The sequence below is a fragment of the Helobdella robusta genome (genome assembly GCF_000326865.2).
Source record: "Helobdella robusta unplaced genomic scaffold HELROscaffold_23, whole genome shotgun sequence".
NCBI lineage: Eukaryota > Metazoa > Annelida > Clitellata > Rhynchobdellida > Glossiphoniidae > Helobdella > Helobdella robusta.
This window is the reverse complement of record NW_008704216.1, coordinates 1,061,462-1,072,580: the sequence shown is the minus strand read 5'-3', so window position 1 is coordinate 1,072,580 and position 11,119 is coordinate 1,061,462. Positions and strand designations below refer to the sequence as shown.

General features: G+C 35.7%; 2 protein-coding genes across 2 annotated transcripts; both read right to left on the bottom strand.

Annotated features, from left to right (window-relative positions):
• Positions 1-283: 283 nt before the first annotated feature.
• On the bottom strand, positions 284-2,605 carry HELRODRAFT_172276 (hypothetical protein; the record flags this gene model as incomplete). The annotated part of the gene is made up of 2 exons (XM_009018940.1): positions 284-472; positions 1,880-2,605. The coding sequence occupies 2 exons, from the start codon at positions 2,603-2,605 to the stop codon at positions 284-286; spliced, it is 915 nt and encodes a 304-aa protein (XP_009017188.1).
• A 2,535-nt stretch (positions 2,606-5,140) lies between these two features.
• On the bottom strand, positions 5,141-10,902 carry HELRODRAFT_99505 (hypothetical protein). Its single transcript, XM_009018939.1, has 9 exons — positions 10,729-10,902; positions 9,398-9,512; positions 9,126-9,165; positions 8,504-9,028; positions 7,794-8,431; positions 7,193-7,468; positions 6,749-6,970; positions 6,281-6,409; positions 5,141-6,146 (listed from the first exon to the last, which is right to left on the bottom strand). Exons 1-9 carry the CDS (start codon positions 10,821-10,823, stop codon positions 5,997-5,999), a joined length of 2,190 nt encoding a protein of 729 aa, XP_009017187.1. The 5' UTR covers positions 10,824-10,902; the 3' UTR covers positions 5,141-5,996.
• Positions 10,903-11,119: the final 217 nt, after the last annotated feature.

Sequence of the window (11,119 nt, the reverse complement as noted above, 5' to 3'; positions counted from 1 at the left end):
TTATTTAGGTTCTCTTGTCTGCTGGTCGTATATACTAAAAACAACAACAACAACAATAATAATAATAATAATAAAAAAATCAGTTTAAAAAAATTTTTTTTAAATCCCAAAAACTTTCTTTTTTTTTTATTTTAAATTATGGAGAAAGAATCTTTAGTCTACAAATTTATGTTAGTAAAAGTCACACGCACACACGCACGCACACGCACGCACACGCACGCACACACACGCACACACTTACATACATACATTCATACATACATATATGCCCCGATGGATCTCACTAATACCATGGCGAGCCGTTAGATGTTTGCCGAAAGATATGTAAATCTGGCGAGTAGGGAATCTGGTTCGGCTTCAGCCAGGACAGCGGAGGAGAAAATAAAAAATATGAAGACCCTAACCCTCCAAGGAATTTTTGCCAATATGTATCGAGGTTCTTGGCTTGATAGACCCCAACACCCTTAAATTTCTTGTTTCAATGTGTAAATTAATCAGCGACGGAACTAGCCACATCTCGTATTTGTTGCAGCGGTTCCTGCGTGTCTCTGTGTTGGAAAATATCCAATTGAATTAACGACAGATCAAAGTGTTCGTCCACTTGTTAGTTGATTGTTTGACTGTTCAGTGTCACTCATCATGTTTTGATTTTAACATAACCTACGTACATAAATACATACATACATACATTCGTACATACATGCATACATACATATAGGTTTATAATGTACATATATATATATATCAATTTTATAAGTTTTCAAATAATAATAATAATATATAAAAACAAACAAACATACATGCATATATACAAACAAACATACAAACATACATAAATAAACAAAGTAGTGAAATAAAGAAACGCAAGGATTATCTGACTGGGGAGTCATTTCTTATGTATGCAAGGCAATCCGGTCAACCTTTATACTTTCATTTCTTCACTATTTCGTTCATTCATTCATTCATTTATCAATCCATTTATACACCGGCCATTTTATTTACATTTTGTATTACCAATCTTTCTTTCAATGAAAATCATCAGCTTTTCTGACGTTACTACTACTACTACTACAACTACAACAACAACAACAACTACTACTACTACTACTAATAATAATAATAATAATAATAGTATTTATAGTTTATGAGTTTCTGGCCATACTGAAATTTACACAATTGCATCTCAGGGCAGCTTAAACTATATAATCGTTACAGATATAAAAGTCGTCTAAATCCAAAAGAATAAGTTTGTGCGCGCTTGCTTCGGGTTTATTTACTACTACCACCACCACCACCACCACTACTACAACTTTGTATTACTACTACTACTACTACTACTAATACCACTACTATTACCACTACTACTACTTAATATATTATTAATATAGCTGCAACAATATGCTTGCCAAATAAGTCTATTTAATTAGACTTTTAAAGTTAACGATTCTCTACTTCTACCACTACCACTACCACTACTACTACTACTACTACTACTACTTCTACTACTATTACTTCTACTTCCACAACTACTACTGCTACTATTACTACTACTAAATATCCCGAATACTTTATTAACTGTTTTCATTTCATTCAATGATCCTCTGTAATCCCTTAAGGGACCGTTGAGGCCGATGGTATTCTTCTATCTCTCCAAAATCCTTTATTTCCCTCGCCATCTTCATTGAGCTCAATGTTCCAACCCCCGTCCATTCCGTGATATCATCCATCCACTTCCTCACAGGTTTTCCAACTTTTTTCTTCCAGTCCCTCTTTCTCATCAGTACTTTTTTGATCAGTCTGTCGTCTGTCATTCTGCAGATGTGCCCAAAGATACCCAGCTTTCTTTCCTTGACACTTTCATACACAGTTTGTTATATACATTTTTTGGTCCTTTGCAAATTTCAGCAGTCTTTCTTTCTCCTCTATTATTTCTGTTTCCTATACCATATTTTCCCATGACTTCTTCAAAACCAATATTGTCTCTTCCGATCTTTGCGTTCCAATCTCCGGTGATTATCTTAACATCTTTCTTTGGCAGTACATTCAATGTTTGCTCCAGTTGATCGTAGAATGCCTCGATTTCTGCATCCGAGTGATCCATTGTTGGAGCATAGGCCACTACCACATCAATGTCTCTCGGGTATCCCTTAAACCTCGCATACATCATTCTTTCATTCACTGGATTGTACTCCAACGGTGCTTTTTTTGCTTTTTCGCCAATAACCATTCCGACTCCATAGACGTGCTCCCTCTCTGTTCCAGACCATAATATCTTCCCACCTTCCATTTCTCCACCTCCTGTCCATCGGACCTCGCACAGACCAACCACATCATATCTGAATCGTTCAAGTTCTTTCTTCATCAACGCGTAAGCCCCTGTCTGCCACAATGACCTGACATTCCAAACTCCAACTGTCAACCCCATCTTCAGTCTATCTTTCTGGGACTCAGTAGCATACTTTACACTGCAGCCTCTAGTCTCCAAAGCTGCAGCGCGGACCTTGTTCACCCGGGCGACGTCCGAGCCGGTATGTGCATACTTTTTTTGGACTACCATCGTGTTATTAGCGTTTTTACGACAGTGTAGCAAGCTCCTGTCAACCATTCCTTTCTATCCGGACTTTGGACCGGCACCTGATATTACTGGACCGCAACTCAGGTGGTGGAGTGTGGTTTTCTGTCTGGATTTGCTCCCATAGCCTTTCCCATGAACAGGTATGCCGTAAGGCAGCGGAGGTTTGAAGTCAGAGTTTTCCTTCTCCTAGGTAAATAGCCGACCAAGGCTAACGAGCTTCACCTGCCCGAAGCAACTGGTTATGGCGCCAGTTATTCGCCTTCGCCCCTTCTCCTGTTAGTTTAAACAGTTCTGCCGCGTGAAGGCCAGGAGTTGGGCTTGGTTGTCAGAGGCTCTTTGAGACGCTTGCCATATGGGAGCATTTTGTAAAGATTCATATATTTGTACGCTTGCCATATGGGAGCATTTTGTACTGTACGTCCAATTAAGTATTTTTTTAATTAGCACTTTAATGTTTGGCTATTTTTTTTTCTTCTGCCGCTGTTTCATGTGAGCGCGCTTGAAAAACTTTCAAACTGACAGTTCGGAAAATATTTCTCGACGACGAAGAAAAAAAAAAGTTTAATTTTAAGGAAAATAATTTTCTGGCGAATTTTAAGAAAGTTAGAGAATGCGATGAGGAAATGAAGAAAGGGAGGAAGGAAGGAAGGAGTGAACAAATGAAAGAAGAAATGAATGAATGTATAAACGAGTGAGTGTATTGGATGATTGAATGAATGAATGTATGAACGAATGAGTGTATTGGATGAGTAAATGAATGATTGATTGATTGATTGAAAAGGCAAATGTATGAATGAATAAATGTATGAATAAATCAACAAACGAATGAATGAATTAGTTTTAATGAATGAATGAATGAACGAACGAATAAATGAATGAACGAATGAATGAATGAATAAAAGAACAAATGAATAGATGAATAAATGGATAGACAAACAAATTCCGAAATTAAAAAACGAATTTAGTCATTTTAATTTATTTTATTTAATGATACATTTTTATTTTAATTATTTTTATTCAATATCTTCTTAGCCAAGCTTAATCCAAAAGCTCGTTATTAATGCGATTTAATAATAATAACAACAATAATAAAAAAAAACAATGAAAATAAAAACAATAAAGGGATTTATACTGTGATTTCAATTGGGATTAATGAATATTTGAATTTTTGATACTTCTGAGATGAATATCTTTGTATATTTGTATGTATGTATGTATGTATGTGTGTGTGTGTGTATGTATGTATGTATATATGTATGTATGTATGTATGTATGTATGTATGTATGTATGTATGTATGTATGTATGTATGTATGTATGTATGTATGTATGTATGTATGCATTCTTCGTGTAGCATGTATTAGCATGTGGATAGTATTACATGAAATAACAAAAAAAATTAATTAGAAGAGAGAAAGATTAGGAAAACGAAAAATAGAAAGAGAGAGGGAGAGAGAGAGAGAGGGAGGGAGAGAGAAAGACGTGGATATTTTAAATGAAATAAAAAACAATAAATGGACAAAAATAAATTATTTAATTATAAAAACATAGAAAGATATAATGCTTGAGAGAGAAAGAGAGAGAGAAAGAGAGAGAGAAAGAGAGAGAGAGAGAGAAAGAGAAAAACCAAGTTGATGTAAAAAAAAAACAAAAAATAATTAAACCTGACAAAAGTGAATAAAAAAACAACCCATGTAGGAGGAAAATGCTAAAAGAAAGCTCTCACACAGTAGTAAATTTATAGTTTTGGCACGTGTACAGAGAAAAAGAAAGAAAGAGAAAAAGAGAAAAAAAGAAAAAACAAGGAGAGAGAGAGAGAGAGGGAGAGAGAGAGAGATGAAACAGTCAAAGAAAAACGAGGAGATAAACGTTGAAAAGTTATTTTAAAAGATGGAAAGAAAGGGAGAAAGAAAGAGAGAGAGAGAGAAATATAGACATAGAGAAAAATAAAAAAAAGAAAAAAGATACAGTCAAAGAGAGAGAAAGAAAGAGAACATCATTTAGCAATGCTCCCAAGAAAAAGCTCTTCTTTTTCCATTGAATGAATGGATGGATAGGGACGAATAAATTAACTGACCAGCCGATAGATTCAATTACCGATGAATGAACGAATGAATGAACAAATGAATGAATGAATGAACGAATGAATGAAAGAATGAACGAAAGAACGTATCAACAAACAAATGCAAGAAAAGAACTAAGTTCAAAAATCCAGAATTCGTAAAACGACTGAATGAACGATTTTTAAAAATATATTATGAACAAAAGAAAGAACAAATGAATGAATAAACAAATGAAAGAGAGAAAAAACAAATGGATAAATGATGGATTGACGGACTGATTGATGAATGAATGAATATATAGGTGTATTGTTTTCTACCAGCCAAATTAATCTACAATTCCCAGCTATCACTCCATTAAATGTAGTACTATACATCTGCAAGTTAGAGATATGAATGAATGGATGAATGAATGAATGAACGAATAAATGAACAGAGGAATGAACGAGCGAACAAACGAGCGAACGAACGAACGATACGCTAACGAATGTACGGACAAATAAATTATGATAATATCGGTGTCGTTATTATTTTTATTTATTATTATTAATATTATTGCATTTATTATTATTTTCATTATTATTATTAAAAAGATTATTAGCGAATGCAGTTTTAAGATATTTTACTCATTACAATAAAATAATGGAGACAAGTTATTCAAGTAAGTTTTCAATGTGCTAGAGTTCAAAGTACATGTCAATAATCAACGATTCATCAATCAATTAATCAATTAATCAATCAATAAATCAGTCAATCAATCAATCAATTTGTCAGTTAGCTAACCAATTAATTAATCAAATATTCAATTAAATATTATTTACAACAATACTAACCAATGATAAATTTAATATACACATCAACCTTAACACATATAATGAAAAATCTTTCTATCAATTAACTCATTAACTAATACAATATTAATTAATTCATTCACTCATTCAGTCAATCAATCCTTTATCCAATAATTCATTCATTTATAAAATTCCATATGGTTAAATTAAACTGTTAAAAGTAGGTACGTAGAATAACGGACATAAATACACATACAACAATACATACAAATATATACATAGGCATACAACAGACATACACCTAAACATACAATCATACACATACAACTGTATAAATACACATACAACTGTATACATACACATACATATAAGCATACAAACACATACATTTTTAGCCTGCAGATATATCAGTATATAAATAAGCTTATACATTAGCATACAAACTTATACAAACTACATTCACAGCTGCTAAAAACACACACACACAAACAAACACACTCAAATCACGATATTCTATAGGTTCTAGACTAGAATATTGCTTGAGTGCATAAACTTTTGGCCAGAATCTCCATTACTTTCTGTGGGTTCGAGCGTGTTCTAAGACGTTGCTCAGCTGCCTAAACTTTTTGCCGCAATCCTTGCAATCGTACGGCTTCTCGCCAGTGTGGATTCGCATGTGCGTCTTCAGGTGGGACTGTTGCGTGAATGATCTAGCGCACATCTGCAAAGTTGGTGGTCGTGGTTAATTTCCAATCAAGCAATCAATTAATCAATAACCAATCAATCGGCCAACCAACCAACCAACCAACCAACCAAGCCAGCCAGCCAACCAACCAAGCCAGCCAATCAACCAACCTTGCAAACAAACGGTTTTTCCCCTGTGTGAGTTCTGGTGTGGAGTTTCAGGGATGGCATGTCGATGAATCTCTTGGAGCACATCTCGCACTCAAAATCTTTCGTCCCCGTATGGATACGTAGGTGCACCTGTGGGAAAAATTATTAACGATTCATTGAATGATTCATTGATTGGCTGGCCGGTTTGTTGATCAATTGATTGATTGGTTAGTTTGTCGATAAGTTGATTGATTTTTTGATTGATGACATGGCAGCAGTCACAAACAACTGGCCAATCAGATCACGGAACCAGCACGCAGCCAGCCAACCAACCAACCAGACAACCAAACAACCAGCCAGCCAACCAACCAACCAACCATCCAGTCAATCACACATAGCAAGCAGCACGACAACAGCATCTCAGCCACCCATCCATCCATCCATCCATCCATCCATCCATCCATCCAATCAAATGGCGGGGCAACAGACCTTCAGGTAATGTTCACTCTGGTAAGTTTTGCCACACAGCTCGCAGTAGATCTTCTTATCGGTGTGGATGGTGCCCATGTGCGTCTTCAGGCAGGACATCAAGGTGAAGGCCTTTTCACAGATGGCGCATTTGAAGGGGCGGTTCCCCGTATGCAGGGCTCCGTGATTTTTCAGACCCGTCAAACTAACGAACGATTTGCCACAAATGTCGCAGCTATGTGTCTGCGAAAGGAGAGAGAGCGCATATTAATTAGAGAGAGAGAGAGAGAGAGAGAGAGAGAGAGAGAGAGAGAGAGAGAGAGAGAGAGAGAGAGAGAATAATTAAATAAATGAGTGAACGATTTAAAAATGAATGATACAAAAATTAATAAATTGAAAAACAGACGGCCAAGCCAAAAAGCAGGCCAATCAAATCAACCAGCCAATCGGCACCCGCCAACTAACCTTAGGTTTTCTATGAATCCTCTCGGCCCCAGACCTACCAGAAAAGCTGAGAGTTGATAGGGCAACACTATCACTGCCAGTATTGTAGTGAACCATCGATTGATGAGACATGAGATTCGACTTCTGAGTAAAACCTTTGCCGCACTGGTCGCACTGAAACTTCTTGGCCGCGCAATGCTGCAGCTTGTGTCTACTGAGATTACTTCTGTGGCTGAAGGTAGCGCCACAAACGTCGCAGCTGTAGTTTCGAGACTGCACGTGGCTTCGGACATGGATCTGCTCGGTGGTTTGTGTGTTTGTGTCTGTTTGTTGGGATTGAATTTTGCCCATGTTGGCAAGATCCCATTGGTCTACATGGGTTTGCATGTGTCTCTGTCGAGTATTATTTTTAGAAAATTAATATCAATATTATTGTTCGTTGGTGAGAAAATCGTCATTTAAAAAGAAATCACCAACATCATCATCATCATGCAACAAGAAGCCCACTAAACATCATCATCACCGTTATCATCATCATCATCATTACCATCACCAAAGATATCATCATCACCATGAACGACCTCGCCATCAGCACTACCGAAAAAGAAAATGAAACACTGACCCTTAACTGGTCGAACATGTTGAAGGCCATTCCACAGGAAGCACACTTAAAAATCAGCGAATCGTCCTCCTCTCTTATGACGTTGTTATACACCCCGGCGGAATCATCATCATCACCACCTGTGGCGTCATTATTACTATTATCATTACCGTCGTCGTCGTCGACTACGGCAGCTTCACCGTCGTACTCGTCGTAAGCGTCATCGGGAGTCAGGGCGAGGTTGTTGTGGCAGTACATGTGCTTCGACAGCTGGTTTATGTCAGTGAAGTCCTGGCCACAGGTGTGGCAGAGGAATGTTTTGCAGTTTGACAGATCATCCCCTTCGTCATCGTCGTTGTGGTCGATGCCATTTACTAAGATGTCTGAATGCTCTGCTGCTGCATTCAAATACTCCATCTCGTCCTCCTTCTCCATTTTGAATGCGTTGTCGACCGTCGCAGTTGCCGTCACCGCTGATACTGCTGCTGCTGCTGAGACAGGAGATGTTTTAGTAACTAGTAAGAACGTAGACTGCGCCGTGCCCGTTGCGAGACCATTTCTTTTTGTTAGGTGATGTTTTTTAATGCTGCTGCTGCTGCTGTTGTTCAGCGTTGATGCAGATGCCTTTGTCTGCTTTCCTGGATCGCTTCCGAGACCTGCTACAAAATGTCAGTGGTCGCCATCAGTTACGATATAAAATCACAAGTAAATCAATAATGACAATAAAATACCTTGCAGAAGATCATTAGTTCCTGGCTTCATATAGATAAGATTACCAGCTGTTAAGCCAACACTGCTACCAGCTTCTACGCCATTAGCCATGATGTTAGAAGCGGCAGCTGAAACATCGGACGACTCGCTATCTTCGCAGACGTAGATTAAAAGCTTGCCATCATTGTTGACAACTTTCTGAACCTTCGGATTGTAGATTTGAGATCTTGTAGCAGTACTAGTCGAACTAGTAACAGCAGTAGTAAATTTTTGGCTGCTATGGTTTTTACTGCTGGCAAAGCTTGAATGATAAATATACGAGGAGCGTTCTAAGGCCGTAGTTCCTAATCTTGGCGGTGGGGACTCCAAATTATCTTTTTCTCCTTTCACAAAAACGGGACCAACCCCTTCAACAAATACGAGCTGCCTATTTTTACACCCGTTCAGAACATCAATGCCGTCTTCCATTACAATGTTCTCGTCAATAGTGCTGTCGATGGCTTGGTCACTTGTCATTGGCTCTTCAATTTGCATGACTTTAGTATCTTTGGGTGAAAATTTTGTATATTTGGATTATATTTTTACATTTAATTATAATTATTTATGAATTTTTAATAAAATTATGACAAAATATACATTTACCTTCACCATTTCCATAAGCTGCATCATCACTGTAAGCAGCCTGTTTGAGATAAATTTATTCAAAATTAATATATTTTTGTTAGAATATTTATAAATAAAAAATAAATTCATTAATTTATTATATTATATATATAATATATATATCTATGATATTAAAGGTTAAATTTTAATGAAGAGTTGAAACTAGTAATTTGCAAGGCTATGAAAATTTATATAAGGTATGTTTATCCAAGTGCCATTTGAGACATTAAAAAAAAATTACAAATAAAAACCTGAACATAGGCCTCATCGAAATGATGAGAGCAGACGTAATACTGAGCAAACAGGTCGGCCGCTGACAGATACTTCAAATCCTCTCGACCAATACTTTCTAGCCAGACATCACATCTGTTAATAAAATGTCAATCAATCAATCAATCAATCAATCAATCAAAACCAGCCGAATAGTTAATCAGTCAGTCAGCCAATTGAAATTTGACATAATTTTCAGTAACGATCATATTATGTTATAGGCTAAAGGACAAATTCATCCAGATACATGCACTGAGACATACATACAGCAAGCACACACACACACATCCCCATAATGCACACAAAAAGCTGTATACACAAACTCTATGCCATTGTTGCATGCTAAAGCATGGAAAAATGAACCCCACTACATTAATACATCGATGTCTCATAAAAATGTTTAGTAGTGCAAATGTAATTTTATTACATTTGAATGATTAGGACTAGTTTTAGGTTAGTTAGTACACCATTAGTCAATTACTTAGTCATTAGTGAAACCTCACAAATACTATTTTGATTTAGAAAAATGCTTTTTTTATTTTATATTTACATGCATGCATTAAATTAATTATTAAGTAAATATTTTAATTTTTTATTCCATATTATTTAAATTAAAATAATCAATAAAAAAAGTTAGTTTGTAGGTTTTTCTAAGCAAATTATGGTATAGAATAGATAAAATAAATTTGGACAAAAAAATTAAATGTAGTTAAAAAGTTTAATTTTGAAGCAGAAAATAAGTTCACTTTTAAACATTATTTGTCCAAATTTTTATGTAAAGTTTTTCCTAAACACTCTAAAAGAGAAGTCTCAAACGGGATTTGCACCTAAAACGAAAGTCGTTTAGTGGCAATTAGGCTTACCTGATCAATTAAAATCCCTAATCAACGCAAGTCTCTAATTCTCATTTGAATCACCGAAATGCAAATTACGGTAAATCTCGCTAATTCGTCTAAAAAAAACTTGAAAAAGTGCGTAAAGAAAATCACCCGCCATGTTTAAGCAAAAAATGTTTGAGGGAAAACTGAAAAAGTAGAATTTGATGAATTTTTGCAGGAAATTTCAAATAAAATGGAGAAAGAAACGAATATTATTTTTTGCGAGACCAGGCTTAATTAGGATCTTCATTTTCGCAATATTCATGGTTTTCGATACAAAAATCAAAAACTGTAGAGAGTTAATAGTAAAGATTACAAATATAAATAAAATATTTGAAAAAATTAAATTGAACAGTGTAAAACGAATGTTCGAAACAATTTTCATTTAATTAAAATAAAAATATTAAAATGTCGGGCATATAACAATAACTTACTTCGCCTTTTCGTCTGGAAACTGGAAAAATGTGAATGTCTGACCTTGATGATCACTGTTACTCCGGCAACCGGCTGCGCAACATTTAATAGACATTTTAAAACTAATTTTAGGAATAAAATGACACTAACTAAATCCGGACACTACGATACTTGAAGCCGTTTAATACCAAAATTACGAACGAACGTGATTGGCTTATGGTGGTCACGTGCTTTTATTTATTTGCTTGCCGTGCTAGGACTGCGTTTGTTCTGGGGGGTAGATGTGTTAATCGATGATATTTATACTTATAGGAATTGTTCCGGAATTCGTTGTTTTACAACTTTCTTTGCTAATAATTTACGATCTTAAATGTTATTAAAATAATTTATTTGACGCTTAACAAAATAAAA

What these genes read in the sequence shown, in the direction of transcription:
- HELRODRAFT_99505 (XM_009018939.1), bottom strand. Translation starts at nt 10,823, where the DNA reads ATGTCTATTAAATGTTGCGCAGCCGGTTGCCGGAGTAACAGTGATCAT. An exon ending in AGCTTATGGAAATGGTGAAG is followed by an intron (nt 9,029 to 9,125) that starts GTAAATGTATAT and finishes TTTCACCCAAAG; the next exon opens with ATACTAAAGTCATGCAAATT. An exon ending in GGATTCATAGAAAACCTAAG is followed by an intron (nt 6,971 to 7,192) that starts GTTAGTTGGCGG and finishes CTCCTTTCGCAG; the next exon opens with ACACATAGCTGCGACATTTG.